The 18,032-nt window shown below is 37.3% G+C and overlaps 1 protein-coding gene across 1 annotated transcript; it reads left to right on the plus strand.

The window, feature by feature from the left end:
- Positions 1-11,729: 11,729 nt before the first annotated feature.
- On the plus strand, positions 11,730-12,653 carry MC2R (melanocortin 2 receptor). Its single transcript, XM_089671076.1, has one exon. The coding sequence runs from the start codon at positions 11,730-11,732 to the stop codon at positions 12,651-12,653; it is 924 nt and encodes a 307-aa protein (XP_089527202.1).
- Positions 12,654-18,032: the final 5,379 nt, after the last annotated feature.

The raw sequence follows: 18,032 nt of genomic DNA on the forward strand, positions 1-18,032 counted from the left end.
TCTGATACAACTCTACACAGAAACCAATCAGCTGCCATGTTTTTTTCTCAAAGCTTAATTGAACAAGCTGGAGTTAGAAGCTGATTGTCTACTATGCACAGCTATACCAGATTTTGCATTCTCCAGGTTTAGTAAATCTCCCCCTATATGTGTAGCCACACGTTAAGCAATAGCTCTAAACTGGAAGTCTCCCAATATTCTTCTCTCACAAATTATGGACAGAATAGACACCATAATGTTAACCTCCCTGGCGGTATTCCCGAGTGTAGCTCGGGGTAAAGTTTCGGTACCACAAGCGGTAACCCCGAGCTACACTCTGGCTTACCATGCGTCGCTGCTCCGGGATCTGTTTTTCACTTAACTTGTCCTGCGCTCCTGCGATGTCCCTTCTGCAGTGTCCCCGGCAATGTAATCCGGCGGATGCCGGCATCTATCATCTGGGTTCCGTCCCCTGCGAGCGTCGGGACGTACGGGGGGACGGAATGGCGGGAAATTTGAAAATGACAAAAAGTGACATTCACTAAATACACTAAAATCACATAGTAAAACATTACTGTATCAAACCATTTCACATACATTTTGTCCCTAGTGCTTTGTCCTGTGCCCTGCCTACATTTTTACTGTTCTTTCTGCCTGGAAACTGAGAAATGTCCATGGCGTCCAAATAACGTCCCTTTAGGTCAAAAGCGGTTTTAGACCAGCTAGAGAACAGCAATAGTAAATCAGAACCACTTGCAGAATTGAGTGATAATGATTCGTGGGGAAATTCGTCATCAGACACTGAAAACGATTTTGCGATTTTGCTCAGTGAAGTGCGAACTTGGCACTCTATTTCAAATTTCAGTGTTTTTGGTTTGATTACATTATTGAATTAAATTTATTATTATTATATTATTATTTTTATGATTATTTATTAAATTATAATTTCTGATTTCATGTTTCAAATTTAACATACCCGGGATGTTTACTATACTCTTGTTCGAACAGATTTCAGTGAGTTATTCCTAAAAATTACAGGTCTACTATAAAAAAAATACATATTTCCATGCAAAAAAATGTACCGCTTTGAGCACAGAAATATGGACATAATCATACCACTAGGGAGGTTAATGAAGAGAATTCTTCATACTCCTTTTCATACAATGCCTTGGTTTTCTAATAAATGGGATATATGGTCTTTCAATAGACATTTATTTTTAGACTGATTCTATGTACACTTTAATAGATTTAATACTCTGGTTATATTGAGATAAATGTTTTTAGTTATTTTTCTAATGTTATATCCATGATATCATTTTATAATACCTTTTTGTATACCTATATTGTATACATTTTGTATGCTGCTGCCTAAATAAACAGTTTGTAAAGAAAAAAAAGATTACAATAGTCATTGTTCTCTGAGAGAGTAAAGTTCCCCTTTAAGGTGAAACCAAGCCTGAGGCAGCTTAACAACTATGACCCTGTTCACCTAGATATATATCACCCTTACACCTTAATGAGGGCTTTTTTTCAGCGGGAATGCGGGGGAATGCAGTTCTGGCACCTCCAGCACTGAAAGTATGTAATAGCAAGGGGTGCTGGGTTTAGCTAGAGGGTCTATTGATGCTGGCTGCTGGGGGATCTATTGTTACTGGAAGGAATCTATTGTTGCTAGTGTTTATCGCTGCTGGTGGGGGATCTATTGTTGCTAGGGGGTCTTATGTTTCTTGGGGGGGGGGGTTAATTTGTTTCTGTGAGGGATCTATTGTTGAGGGAGAGGTACATTATTGCTGCTGGGAGATTTGTTGTTGCTGATGAGGGTCTATTGTTACTGGAGTATATCTATTGTTGCTGCAGGGGTCTATTGTTGTTCCTGGCTGCAGGGAGTCTATTTTACTGCTTTTCTTGTTATCATTAATAATTTCTATCCAAATGACGTAGCACCACAAAATCATACTAGGTTCTGTATTATATAAAAGGGGCGATATTGGGTGGTAGGTAGAGTGTGGAACCAAGAGCCAGCGCTCAGAGGTGGGTAGGGGGCAGAGACAAGGTTGATTCAGATGAATGGAGTTCTTATACCTATTCTCTGGCAAAAAAGCAATGACCCTAATAGATTATAAGATTTTCCATCTTCTTGATCCTTCTCTAACACCGTAACAGATTGCAAACACCTTGGTGCAATGCATGAAAAAAAATTCTACTTGCTGCATTTTCTACTGTAGTAAAATTTCTACTGCATTAATTTTTACTACACTAAAACACTTTTCATGAAAAATACAAAGATATGAACGAAGCATAATAGATGATAAATCTGCCTTTTTTATTCTTCCTTAATACCCCAGTGTTCCATAACCTCTTTCAGCTGCCATATATTTTGGTATACCCTAAAAGACTGTAAAGCTTTTCCACCTTCTGTATTTTTCCATATACCCTAATAGATTGTAAGCTCTTCCTTCATATCTATCTCTCCCTTATAGCCTAACATGAACCTTCCACCTTCTGTATCCTTCCGTATCCTCCCTTACACCAATAGATTGTAGGCTCTTCTTTATCCCTCGGTTATATTCTAATATGTCTCTTCCTCCTTCTGTAGGTCCCTATAAACTGCAAGCTCCTTCGCATTCCTTTCTTCCTTTATACCCCAACAGACTGTTAGCTCCTCCTTGTTCTGAAGCCTGCTTTATACCCTAATAGACTGTAAATTGTTGCTCCTTCTGTATACCTTTCTTTTACCCTAATATGGCTCTTCCACCTAATGTATCCTCCTATATACCACAGTAGACTGTAATCTTTTCCACCTTCCTATGTTCCTTTAAAGCATAGTAGGTAGAAATGCACCAATACCTGTTTTTTACCGGCTAGTACGAGTACTGATACTTGTGCTCAAGTACTTGCCTATACCAATTACCAAAAATAGTGCGGTGCGATTTGAGCCCATACACAATGAATGCAGGAAAGCCTTGGGGAGATGGAAGACTCAATCTGTCAAAAAAACCTGTCAGGTGTCCAGGATGCTGTGGCCAATCAAAGTGCATTTTGAAGGCCAAACCACGTCTCCTTCATCAGCCTTCTAATTGGCCACAGCATCCTGGACATCTGCCAGCTCCTTTGACAGATTAAATCATCCTAGGCATCTCCATATGGCTTGCCAGGATTCCTGCTTTGGCTTCACAACATTTTCTCCAGCAGTTCTAGTGGGGACTGAGCTTTGGACTGGGAGCTCCACACTGAGCTTGTTTTATGCCTGTCACCAACAATTTCTGTGAGTGCAATACTGTCTCATTTTAACTCTTTGATTGAATAAACATTGCTATACTTTGGCAGATTGGTGCCTCTCTCTCCCGCTCCCTCTCGTTTCTTGCAGTGCTGCAAACCGCATCTGATTCGGACAACAATTGCACCGCATTCCTGTTCAGATCACATGCAATTCTTTGCAGTGTGATATGAGCCCATTCATTTAGTATGGGCTCAAATTGCACCTCAAAGGTATCGGTTTTAGGTATCGGAGCATTTGCACGAGTACAAGTACTCGTGCAAATGCTTAGTATTGGCACCGATACTGGTATCGCTATCAGTGCAACCCTACTAATGGATTGTAAACTTGCTATCTGAATCCTCCCTTATATCTTTTTACCTTCCATATCTTCTCTTTTGTTCCACTCAGGGGTGGCTAACCTGTGGCTCTCCAGCTGTTGTGGAACTACATTTCCCATGAGGCATTGCAAATATGGGAAGTTACTGACTTGCAGAGGCATGATGGAACTTGTAGTCCTGCAGCAGCTGGAGAGCCGCAGGTTGGCCACCCCTGCACTAGATTATAAGCCCCTCCACCTTCTGATTAATTCTTATCCCTGAAACCTGAACTGCAGGATTTCAGCCACCTTCTAAAGTTGTGATGGCTAAGTATAGGTTAGGTCCAATAAGGTGCATGCAGCCTAGTAGACGTATCTCTTTTATTTACAACTGACAGTTATACCGAGCACCAGGAGTACAGCTATCACTACATTCCTGGCTTTCTGACAAGAGTGAAGATGATTTCTCACACAACAACTTCTCTGTTTGCCCCTCCCCTCTGCTGTCTATTCATAGAAGGCTTGAAGGCTTTGTATTTTGTAAATGGGCTAACATAATACAAAGCACTACAATTATATAGGCACATTTCAATAAAGTAAACATGTACACAGTAAGGCATAGTATACATAGTATATATACTAAGATTCTTGCAAAATGGAAAAAAGGACAAAAACATTCAAACATCTTTTTCCTATTTTTAGGTATTTTTTTTTTTGTGTTTTTTTTTTTTGTATCAAATCATGCATGATCATGAGTGTTTAGCAGGATCATGCTACTATGAAGTTAATTCCCTCTAAAAAAATGAGTAACAAGTGTAAAAAAAATGTTTTTGGACCCTTTCTTGGTTTTATTTGCTTTTTGATGCATTTATTGTTTTGTGAGGTTTTTACAGATGATGAGGAAAAAATATCTAAATCAGTGTTTCTCAACCTTTTTTCAGTCAAAGCACCCTTTAAAATTATGGACAGTCCCAAGGCAACCCATTCTAAAATGTGAAAATAGTTTAATTTTAGTCTAATAGTTTCATATAACGCAGCAACATTTACACATGTAGGACATCCAACATTAGAGGCAATTTATTCTTCCAAAGCAAATACACTTTTGCACACTGGTACTGACTAATATTCCATTGTTTCTCTTCTTCTTCAATTTTTCTCCATCACTGAGCTGATTTGACCCCAGCACTGATGGAGAGGGGCAGGGGAAGGTCAAACTAGGATGCTGTGCAGGCAACTGACATCCTCCTTATCAACTGATGATGCCATAGTTTGTCAGGATGCTGGCAGCTAGAAGGTCGTAATGGTGCACAATGAAAGCCTGTGGCTTTGTGTTGATAAAAAGGCTTGTTCCACCAGCTGGCTTTTTTAGACATTTTGCCAAGGCACCCCTGAAGAAACCTCAAGGCACCCCAGGGTGCCTAGGCACCCTGGTTGAGAAAGGCTGATCTAAAGGACAACTTAAACATGTATATATAACACAAGCAAGCACCCAGAATTAAAAGCGCAAAACGTTTGCCTTATACATTATATACAGAAATATTGCTTGAGGTGATTGTAGCTGTATTAGTGCATTTGCGACAGAAACAATTGAGTACTGTCCATGATACTTTTTTAATTGCACTAACAAACCATTTTAAGGACAAGCTTTTCCTTAAAAGCTTTTTTTTGTCCTTTAAGCTTGTCCTTAATATTGTTTGTTAGTTCAAATAAAAAAAGTATCACGGACAGTACTCAATTGTTTCTATACAGAAATATCGTAACGAGTAAAAGAATGAGTAAAAAAAAGTATATATTTGTAATGTAATATTTTCCTTTTGTTATTTTGCCTTTTTGTTGTTGTTTTGAGTTGTATTAAACAATGGGCAAAAGCAGTATGACAAGCCTGCAGAGACAGTACACAATGCTTTTTTTTTCTTTCTTTATTCGGTACATACTGTATATTTTATTTGTATGTTACAAAACAACAAATGACAATGAACGCATAAAACAAGAAAAATGAGAATTGTGTCTTACTATATTTTCCAGTTGCTATTTGGACTAAAAACACAAAGAAATCACCTCAAAAGCCTTTTACATCCCCAAAAAATCCCATAACATATTTTAAAATGTCTAAAACAATTTCAGATCGCCATATTTTCATCTTTCCAATTGACGCCAATGAATTTCACCAGTAGACCAATTTCCACTGAAGTTGGTAAATTTCTCCAAAAGCCAATTTTACTCATTCCTGATTGAGAGTAATAGCAGAACATTTACACTCCAATGTTAATATTGTATTTCAGATTAGGGATGAGGTTTGAATTTGTGGGAACACAGAGTTTCCTGTGAATTTTGGTTGATTGCTGAGTGTGGAAAATAAATGGCCTCTTCACCTGCCTGCATAACCAAACCTCCAACTGTGCATGAATTCATTTATTTAGTGGCTGTATTACTACGACCACTAAATGTGAGCACTTTGTGCTCAGGGCCCTTCTTGCTTCCTAGGACACTGGTAATCCCCCAAGTCAGCCCTGAAGAAGTCACGTGTTAGCGTGACGTTACTAGTAGGAATAGAGCATGGTGATGTCATTACGTTTGGACGGTAATCACCATCTTGGGACTCCTTGTATGTACACCTGACTGTGGGTTACACAGCACTTGCGTGCTGGGTCTGTGACTCCTGTTTTTATGTGAGTAGCCATTTGGCTGTTTTTGAATTTTTCAAATAAATATCTAATTACTACACTATGGAAGTTCTAACTTTGACTTCTTTTTGAGCCATTTGAAGACCCCTTAAAGATGTGTTTGATCGTTTATATGATTTTGGTGAGAGCTGTTTCTGTGTCCACTTAAAGGAAGAGATCCATCAAACCAGGGATCATCCGGGGATATTGATTGCTCTTTGACTCCTTGAGGGTCGAATTTTTGAGGTGAACGCACACACTAGAAGGTGATGGATATTATTGGCACCATAAATATGAGCACGCAACAAAACATGGGAATATAAAAGTTGAAGAATTGAAAAATCTGGATTTTTATATTATATATTTTTCGTGCTATAATAATTTTGTTTTCACTTGTTGGGTCTTATTTCTTCACTTCTTTTTTATTTATATCAATTTATATATGTCACAGTTTTATAATTGGTCTCTTTGATTTTATATTTGCTTTGGAATGTATTTCACCTTTAATTAAGGTAATAAGGATACACAAGATTTATTAATATTCTTTCACTTTAATATTATTTATATTATGATTTGACAATATGATAGTTTAGTATTTACAATGCTACACCATTTGTTCAAAATAATTTTTTAAGCTCATTTCCTTTGGGTGTCAGCAGCTACTTCTTCCCTTGTGAGGATATTTGGCAGCGCAGGAGTCCACCCCCATTTAATTGATTCATTAATCTCCCAAGTATGTTATTTAAAGGAATTTTATATTTTTAATGTTTTAGTTTAGGGCAATTAGGTGAAGGTGTCAGTAACAGATGAAACATCTAGCCCCACTGCCAACGGCCTGTTAAATTCTATGAGAAGCTGACAGCTGGTGTAGCTTGATGATGCACCAAGCGTTATTAACATTTAGGGCAGTATGCGCTCAGTGACCAATGCTCAGAAAGCAGGCTGCTTGCATTCCCGGCTTGTGTCACTGGACACATACTACCCTAAATTTTAGTACCGCTCTGTGTACACTCTTGCATGTGTACACCCCTGTCTGCTGCCTTTGAAGCTTAAAGTGGTTGTAAAGTTTTTTGTTTTTTTTTACCTTAATGCATTCTCTGCATTAAAGTAAAAAAACGTTCTGTAATCAGTCCCTCACCCCAGCCCCCCCAAAACAAAAAAGTCCTATCTTAATCCATGCTGTGCCCAAGAGCAGCAGCACTGCTCTCTTTCTCTTGCCTCACTGAACATTGACTCCTGCTGCTTTTAATCAAATCTTGAGAGGACGGAGCAGGGGTGGGGCAGAGCTGTGCTATGTGTGTCAATGGACACACATATCCAGGCTCAGGAGGGAGCTCTAAAGAGTGCCACCACAGCAAGTGGCTTGCTATGATGGTACTCAGAAGGGAGGAGGAACCAGGAGTGCCAGTGGGGGACCTCACAAGAGGAGGATCAGGGCTTCTCTTTGCAAAATCATTGCAGAGAGAAGGTACATATAACATTTAAAAAAAAAACAACCTTTAGAATTACTTTAAAGGGGAGCAGCATAGGGTAGTAAAAATTCAGCTCAACTGAGTGTTTTGTCACACTCAAAAGCAAGTGTAATCATAGCCTTAAAAGAGCTGCTGTCTGTTGAATGGCTTATTTATTTATTTTTGGTACATGTCCCCCAATGCATTACCCAGCTATCCGTGCCCATTGTTTTACAATTCCTTGTCTATTAGCCTTTAAAATTAAGAGAATTGTTTTTAACAATTTCTCTCCTAATGACCTGAAAGGGGTTCACATTAAATTTCACAATTTGCATATTTTTGGATCCGTTCCCTGAATGTGCCTTTGAATCAAACCCAATGAAATTCACCCATCACTACTTAAATATAAAACCTTAACTTTCTATTTTTTCTGTGTTATTGGCCTTAACACGTACTTCCATATGTAAAAAGAGTTTCTTTGAATGAACCATAGCTCTCTTTCTCTATATCAATGTTAGTAACAAGGAAGGGACAACTCTATATATAGTATGTACAATCACTCATATTAGTGTTTTTGTTAAATAAATTTCATTAGTCAAGTACACCCTTGATTTAAACACACTTAATGTTAGCCAAGAAAAGCTTCAATTTGAATCTGTATAACTGTTTAGCTTTTCCTAGAAGATGTTCCCTACTAAGAATCTCTAACAAATCAGTAGATGCCTACATAGAAAACAAACCACTGATGATGCAATTTGTGCACACGCTTTGAATTATAAAATGACAATAAATTCTATTTCTCAGCTATCAAAAATTAGTGATGGGACCAAAAGGCCAAGATGAACATTTGCATCAATGAACATTTAATTTCCAAGAACAGAGTCAGAACATTACTTTATACAAGCTAAAACCAACACATGGGAGTTGATTTTCTAAAGGGAAATTGACTGTGCACTTTGCAAGTGTAGTTGCACTCAACAAAGGCATTTGTTCCAGAGCTTATTAAATGAGGTGAAGCATCACTTTTCAAAAAACAGAACCTCATGCAAAGAAAATAAAAATAAACAGTATTTTTGCTTCCACATGATTGGATGAAGAACATCAGCAGAGCTTCCCATAATTTACTAAACTCTAGAGCACATGTTCTTGCAAAGTGCAAATGCACTTTCAAAGTGCACAGTCAATTTGGCTTTAGCAAATCACCCCCCCTAAATCTTGTATGTCTCAAAGCACCGTAATTAAATCATACCATTTTTTTTTGGTTTTAGTGATTGGAGTCGAACTAGTTTGAAGCATGTTTAAGGAGACAGTACACAATCTTTTTATTTCTTCTTTTTTCATGTGTTAGGACAACAACAAATATCAATAAATGCTTGTAAAGGGAAAAAAAACAAAAACAAAAAATACAACAACTATTATGTAGTGAAGCTATTTCTACTTGGGTGGACATTCCCATTGTTTAAGAAAACAACAATTTACATGATGAAAAAAAAAATCTGAAACCTTTTAAATCCCATGAAAACTTTAAAAAAGCCTAAAACTACTTCAGACCACCATATGGTCACCTTCCCAATTGACTCCAATGCATTTCACAAAAAAGCAGTACATTGCTCTATTTCAGGACATAAGACATAGAGTTTGATTTAATAAAGGCAAACAGGCTATTCACTTTGCAAGTGAACCTTCAGTTTATAAGGGAAATTTTTTTTTAGCTTAGCGAATGTGGTGATATTCATTTTGCAAAGGTACTTAGCCACCTGCAAGGAAAATAATACAAATCTCTATTTTTGCTTGCACATGGTTGTATGATGTAAGTCAGCAGAGCTTCCTCTCAAACACTAAACAAACAGTCTATTTGCATTCAGTAGATTAACCCTATAGTGTGCTTCTTCTGCATTAAAAAGCCTTCCTGTTAGCAATTTTTTTTTGAAGGTTCCACTTAAACTGAAATATATCTACACCAAGATCTTTACTGTGTGATCTTTCCAGTGTCACACATCCTCTATTTAGAAATAGATTTCTGCAATCTGCGTTTGCAAGCTGCATCCTCTAATTACACCAATAAAGAGTCAGTCTGCCAGCCTGTCAGTCTGTAGAAGGGGCAATTCTCGGAAGTGAGCAGAAACTGTGCCATGCATGTGTTTGGGTAGCATCAGAGGCATCCCTAGGGTTGGTGTCACCCGGTGTGGTAACACTTGGTGACACCCCCTGCGATGATCCCCGCAAAATGGATCGGATCTGTGGATTGAGCATAATGGATTGGACTCCGATCCATTATGCTCAATCCACAGATCAGATCCATCCTCGGGGATCATCGGCTTTCTTTACAACTTACCTTTTCTTGAAGCGGGTCCGGTGTCACCCCATGCGGTCGGCGTCACCCGGTGCGGGCCGCACCTCCCACACCTGCCTCGGGATGCCACTGGGTACCATACATATACATCACATTGCATAGGTACCATGTGCTATTATTTAAACCCCCACAGGATTGCAGGACAGAAGCTGCATGACACCAATAGTGTCTGGGTGAACTGAGGTGGTGGATAAGTATGAACAGGAGGAAGAGAAGAAGGCAGAACCATAAAACATTCTATAAGCCTTATGACTGGTCCACACATTCAGTTTTTTTTCATTCAACTCATCGGGCTGAATGAAAAAAACCTGAGTGATCTCCATACTAAGCGATGTTCGTACAGCGATCTCTCCTGCTGTGCCTTTGTGTTCTGACAGGAGGACCCCACCAAAAGACACTAATCAGCACTCACAAGAGGACAGAAGGACAGAAGACCGGCTTCTGTTGGAAAGAAATCTGTACACACGGTCCGAATGTTGGCCAGTTCCTGCTGAACTGGACCATGTGTACCCAGCTTTAGTCACCCCACCGCAACATTTGAAAAATACAAAAAGCAGTTTCTCCTCTGCAGAACATCTAAATCTACTTTTCAATATTTTCTATTGACTTGTCAACAACTTCAGTGTGTATTTGACCATCCACCGACTTAGAATTGCTATGCGATACTTGTGTGGGAACTGTTTAACCTGCCATAAAATGTGTAATTTTGTTTAGCCAGTTTTCCTATTCAGACACCCCTGCCAGACAGTACACAACACTCTGACTATTTACTTTTCTTCATTGCTGTTAAAGCAGTACTGCTCGATCAAGGCTGTGTTTGGATAGTGAAACAACAGCAACTTGCAGATAAGGTCATCTTGGTGTCCTCTTCCCCAATCAGCAAACACTATTTTTTAGGTTCACACGGTGTGCCATACATTAAAACCTGTTTGAATACCGCCTCTTCCTCTATCAGTCTGAATACTCTTCAACTCTTTCCAGAGAATCATGTATTACAAGGGAGATCAAGTTTTCAATATATTTATTGCTACACATAAAAATGGAATTATTCATTTTGGATTCATTTACAAATTGTACATTTTTCAAACATTATTTGATGTTGCTTGAGCTGGTATTTCAAATGGACATTCTTCAAACATTTGCTTTTTAATTGGTTAACTTTAGTAAGTTACATCCCAAAGATCAACAATGGAGAAAGGTCATGTTCACTTTTTCCAAAGAATACACAAACTAGCATCATTTTTCCATGGCCAGAGAGTGATTGCCACTTAGCAATTACGTTTGTGAACAGCATGAGCTCAACATATGTAAATTAGATTTAAAGAGTGACTATATTTATTCTCTTAACATATTCCACAACATTTATTTCCTCACTGCGCTCCATGTTTATTTAAAAAAAGCTCTTTTATGTATTGCCTTTATTTTGTCTTTCACGAGGAAGAGCTAATGACATAGAGTACATAGCCATTAACAAATGATTACTGGTGGTATGCCTTGCTGAAAGTTTTGTTTTACATACAAGGTATATACATACACATTATGTTTAAAATAAAGATAGCAATTTATACATTATTGTGCTCCTAAGGGAATAGTCATAAGTAAACATGAAAAAAATAAAAAACAATTGTAAATCTTTTTTAACCATTATTTTTTTTCAATGTGACAGGTATACACTGTCAAGAATAAATATCATCAAGGCTAAGGAAAAATGAAGATGGAGATGGAAATTGCAAAACAAAGCATAGGTCATCCAAATATGACATCCCTCCATTCCAATTATACAAAGTGTATGAACATCAATATTCCAGAAGAAATTTTCTTTACTATCTCAGCAGTTGGCATTCTGGAAAATGTTCTTGTCCTCATTGCTGTGATCAAAAACAAAAACCTTCACCTACCCATGTATTTTTTTATTTGTAGTTTAGCGGTTTCTGATATCCTAGCAAGTCTGTATAAAATTCTGGAGAGCATTATGATAATTCTGGTCAGAGTTGGTCATCTACAAAAAGAAGGTCTATTTGAGCAAAAGTTAGATGATGTTATGGACTGGTTTTTTGTATTGTCACTACTTGGGTCAATATTCAGCCTGTCTGCTATTGCAGCAGATCGATACATAACTATCTTTTATTCCCTTCGTTACCACAACATAATGACTCTTAGAAGAGCTTGGATCATCTTGGCCACAATCTGGATATTTTGTGGTGGATGTGGAATAGGTATACTGATCAATTTCCATGATACAGTAACAATATTGCTTTTTACTGTAATGTTCCTTCTGTTGTTAGTGTTTATGGTATGTCTTTATATCCATATGTTCCTTTTAGCCCAGTCCCATGCCAAAAAAATTGCTTCACTCTCAGGTCAATGGAATTCAATGCAACAAAGGACAAACATGAAAGGAGCAATTACACTGACCATTTTACTGGGAGTATTCATTTGCTGTTGGTCTCCATTTTTTGTTCACCTTCTTTTATTCTCATTTTGTCCAAACAATCCTTACTGTGCTTGTTACATGTCAACTGTATATATAAATTGCACCCTCATTTTGTGCAATTCTGTCATTGACCCATTAATTTATGCGTTCAGGAGTCCAGAGTTGCAAAGCACATTCAAGAAAATGCTGTGTTGTTGAGTGTTTTGAAGACTGCAGAGATGTCAACAGGGAAGATGAAACTTAAAGGAAATGGAACACCTGGAACGGTATAATTAACTTACACATATCAAGGGATATATTTATTATGCAGCTTACAAATGTCACTGTAACATTAACTAGATGTGTACAAGTAAAACAAGCAAACTAAATGTCAATTTATGGAAAACATTTCACAAATATATATTTAATGGAATACTGCATAAACAAAGAGCATCTAGACATGTTCTATTCCTCTCTATTTTCGTTAGGTTTTGTTAATTGTTTTGCGTATTTTTGCATAGTTATTTTAATCTTAAAGTGAAACTTTAGTTAAACAGCTAACTTTTTATTTTTTATACAGTAGTGAAAGGTTAAATCCTCTGCCAGATGTTTACTGATTTCTGTGTCCCCATTGGAGAGATGTACCACATTTCCAGTCACAGTAACCATTGTATCATGGCTGTAAGTTAAACTTCCACCTTTAGGCTGCATTCTTCATAAATTCCTAAAAAGAATCCACAAAAAGTGAATTGGAACCTACTCAACAGGGATCCACACAGCAGACTGACTCCTCTACAGTCTATCCACAATTAAAAAAAGACAGAGCTTAAAAAAGTTTCTTTTAACTCAATTTTTTTAAATTTTTTTTAAATTTTTTTTTTAATTAGCATCAGTAATTTTGGTTTGAGGTCCACTATAACGGTGTGTAAAAAGTAACATTACGGTAATCAAATATATTAACTAGAAAATTAATGTTTTGCCTCTGTGTTTATTCTTGGTGAGGTTGATTTACTAAAACTGGAGAGTGCAAAATCGGGTGCAGCTCTGCATAAAAACCAATCAGCTTCCAGTTTTTTTTGTCAAAGCTTCAATGAACAAGCTGAAGTTAGAGACTGATTGGTTACTATGCACAGCTGCACCAGATTCTGAGTGCTCCAGTTTTAGTAAATCTGTCCCCATATCTTAAAATCTTAAAACTGGATGATACAAACCACAAAAATTATTGTAGTTCTGCACTCATGACGATCTCGTAACTGTATTTTTTTATAATGCAAGTAGTGTAAGAACCTGCATTTGACCTGATATCAGCCTCTTGCAGCCCCTGTACAGCAGGACTGGAATGAAAGAGGAAGAAGCAGTACAAGAAGCAGATCAATTTATGTGCTGGCAAGAATCATGCATAGAAATAAAAGGCAGAGTGATAGAGGAATGATCATTTTGCTGTATCTCCTTTCACTCTCTAGTCACAAGCGGGGATGGGTCTGGGATAACATGGGTTCAGAGGAAGTGGGTTGAATGATGCTGGCTATCAGACTGAGGACATCTAGTGGCAGTAAATAAATCTCTGGATTAAAGGTGACTGGCAGCAAAATTTGGTTTTGTTAGTTTAACTGTTAATGGCTATTTATTGTTTTCTGTTTTTGACTGCAGTTTTTTTTATATGGGTTTGGAATATTGTTCAGTAGATAATAGTAAGCTTAACATATACCACACATATTAGTAAACAGAACATCATACCCACTTGCCATTTCTGTTAAAAAGCCTGTTTCACTGACTATGGAGGCAGACTAGCCCCCGTAACACTTTGTTGCCTGCTTATTTTTGTGAAGCTGTGCTGATATCAATTTAGGCTGGCCATAGATGGATAGAAAATTGCTTGAAAATTTGTTTGCATTTGATGAAGATCTTTGGAATGAGCATAAGATTATGCCATCATTGATACAAGTTTTTTTACCCACTTGTTGATATATTGTCATTCATTTACAACATAACAGGTGCATTGTTTGTCGATTGATTTCAATAGGCAGTATGCACTCATGCTCAGTACAATTTTTTTATATTATTCCCGATCGATTCTTAATCAATTCCAATACTTGCTCTTCAAAATTTGTTCATTCGTACAAAAATAACTCCAACAATTTTCTTGCCATAAATCTTTGCATTTCGAGAAAGCATTTCATACCCATTTTTGAGTGATCTTCTTCCCGTCTATGGCCAGTTTTAGCCATCCTCAGCCTATGCATTTTTTATCCTTTGTTTAGTTTGGATTGTCCAATAAAATGACAGATTTACTTGAAGTTTAATTGAAATGTTTGAATGGTTTATTTATAAAAGCAGCATAGACTGTAGGGGAAATTCCAGTTTTTAGCTGGACCATCATAAAAAACAATAATAATAGTATATTAAGTCCCAAAGTATCAAATTAATAAGTTGTCATACAGCTGAGACTGCTGTACAATGCAGCTGAGAACAGGATCAAGTGATTGACAAGTAAGACTGATCATCCAAAGATAGCTTAATGCAATATATATATATATATATATATATATATATTTTACAATCAGACATAAATAAAACATTTATTAAAATAAATTGAGAACGACAGAGAAATGCATATTTTTTTTCAGTTTATGTTTCCCTGCAAGGGAGACCTCCTTGTTTCCTGCGTGGACAATGGAAAAGAAGAGAGTTGACATCTTTCAAACAGTGAATCCAATAAAGCAATAAAAACTTGACTTAAGTTATTACCCTTTCTCACTCTAATCACAATAACAAAAAAATTTTTTACCTCAGCAAGATGATGTTTAGTTTCTTATGCTGCTTTATTGAAAGTAAGTTGAAAAGATTATTCATATTTCAGTGCTTTCCTTTGTTTGACTTTTCAAACTAATTCTAACCTAAAGCCATTTTTGAGTTTCATTAGTGTATACTTTTCTGCACAGTCTATTATATTTTCTATGTTTATCAATACACAATAGCATTGCTTAGAATTTAAAGGTGATCAATCTAACGTGTGGGTTGATGTAATATAGATGAATGGTGCTGGAATTTTCCAATAAGCCTAAGCATATTTTAACCTCTATGTGTTTGTTGCTCATGCAAGCTAATAAAAAATTATATATGCACATATATATGCACGCTAGTCATGTACTAACAGTGTTAAGTGCAGTCATTTATTTTAAAAAAAAGTACTGGGAACTTGTGAGGCTGCATCCATAGACTTTGTACTTTTTGTTTTTTGTTTTTTTTTGGGGGGGGGGGCGTGTGCATGTATTGGGACATGGAGAAAAGATGAAAGATATAAAAAGGAAAAGAGGGGGGCAGGGAGAAAAAGAAGGAGGGTTGGAGAAAGATGAAAGAAAAAAAGGAAAGGGGGGGGAGTAAATAAATAAGAAAATTAGCTCTGTCCTCCTCTTCCAGCAAGAAGATCCCTTGAATTTTCAGCAAAGAAATCAAAGAAGTCAGGAGGAGTTAGAAAATCTCCTATTTATCATATCGAAGAGTAGCAGCTGAAAAAGGGCCCTAAGTCTAAGAATCAAAAATCAAAAAGAAAAAAGAAAGAGCCCCTGTAAGGTCACCGAGTTTGCTCTCAAATAGCTATCAGTGGACTTAAAGTGGATCCAGTTAAACCAAGTGGCAATAAATTTGTGCATACATTCATGCAAGATATGAATAAGCCCCTCCATTTCCTCAGTTTTTTTATTCTCAGGAACCATTTCCTGGGATGGTCTGTGAGCGCCAATGGGTTGTTATGCACATTCTGGCTGCATTCACCATGTACATAGCAAGGGATTTGAAGTATTCCTTTCTAGGAAGGATTGTTTGGTGCAATAGATATTGTGTTGGGGTAAAATCCAAAGACAAAGTCGTGACCTGGGAGCTTATGTTATGTACATTGGACCAAAAGGGTATCAAAAGTTCGCAGCTCCCCCAGATATGAAGCATGGTTCCTTCTGTCTTACCACATCTCCAGCGTAGCTAAGATACTATGGGGTAGCATTTATGTAGAATCATTGTACCATTTAGTTCTGACTTTATAAGAATTTTCCTGGACTGCCACATTTAGTGACCCTTTGTGCACAAGCTCATTAAGTTTTTCCCATTCCTCATCTGTGAGTGAGATCTGGAGTTCTCTCTCCCAGGCCCCTCTTGCCCTATCCGATCCAGCAGGGGTAACCATTAGTAGTATAGAGTATATCATGGAGATGGTATTTTAAATCTTTTATTTTTATTTTAATTTGTATATAATGTAACATAAAAATATGATCTTTCTACCTGCTTCTATACCCTGTATCTCCAAATTTGTCCAAATTGATGCTAGAAGAAGCTTCCCAGACAATACAAAAAGCAGTGGGGAGAGAGGACACCCTTGTCAGCTCCCATTATTTGGGAAAAATGGCTATGGTAGAGTTCCATTCACCAGCACTTGGCTTTTGAATATAACGCTTTAACAAATTCTGATCCAGCAACATATCGGTACGTTTCTGGATTAGAAGGGTGATATCTGGGTCATCTCTGCATCTGCAGCAATGATTAAGATGTCATTTTTGGGCTGGTGATTTCTTTCACTGTAAAGGTAATGCTAGCATTTAAAAAGCACATGCATGGCCACTTTTACCAGGCTCTCCCATCCAATCAAGGAGCTTAGTAAATGTGACCAGTGGCAACCTGTTCATGAGACACACTGATAGAAAAGTATGTAATTCATCCCACTTTGTGGGGTGGATTTGGTCTGGAAAACGTGACTGAAAATATGGAAGAGGTAGGGAATTGTCTAATGAACCATAGGCATCATATTGGTGGGAGGGGTGTATATGGTCCCTTGAACTCCAAATTCCCTCTCAGACTGAATATTGATATACACATTTACATCAATAATATTGTCGTTATGTGTATTTACATTTTATTTACTTTTATTCTTTGTTATAATATATATATAAAGGAACAACCAACTGCTCTTTGGATATACACTGTAAATGTTGTGCTTCCTATACAGGACACACAATGTAATAGTTGTATTTGACTACTCGTATCTCCCTGAAAGTCTGCTGACAATTCAAAAAAGGTTGTGACTAATGGGCATCAGTGAGCTTAACCTTTTCAGTTAATGTTACACAGCCAGAAATGCAATACTTTCCCCAAGTGGCTTAACCTATAATCCATTTTCTCACAGCAGCTGTTCTGTAAGTTTTCTGACATCTCTTCAGGATGGTTAACCTACAAAACTGTAAAGTATATTGTCAGGAAAAATGTGCCACTTAAAAAAAACAAAAAACAAACAAACAAAAAAAAGCTTGGTTAAAGTAGAACTAAAGGCACAACATTATTTGGATAGAGTGGAGAGGGATTAGAACATCTGTCAGGTTTTTATTGCTGTCTGTGCACCATTTAGGGAGATTCACCCTATTTGTTCTGTTTGGGTTGTGACCAGAATAAGAATAGAGGGGAAATTTTCCATTAGGCACAGTAGTTCAATTGAACCTGGTAAAAAGCAGGCTATCCCTCACTTTGGAGGTTGTTTCCTCTCACTTCCTGTTTTGGCTATAGAAAAAAAAAAAAAAACTGGCGGGGTTATACCCTTCCTATATTATATCCAAA

The sequence above is a fragment of the Staurois parvus genome, unplaced genomic scaffold (assembly GCF_062004578.1).
Source record: "Staurois parvus isolate SC_StPar_1 unplaced genomic scaffold, SC_StPar_1.0 ptg000097l, whole genome shotgun sequence".
Lineage (NCBI taxonomy): Eukaryota > Metazoa > Chordata > Amphibia > Anura > Ranidae > Staurois > Staurois parvus.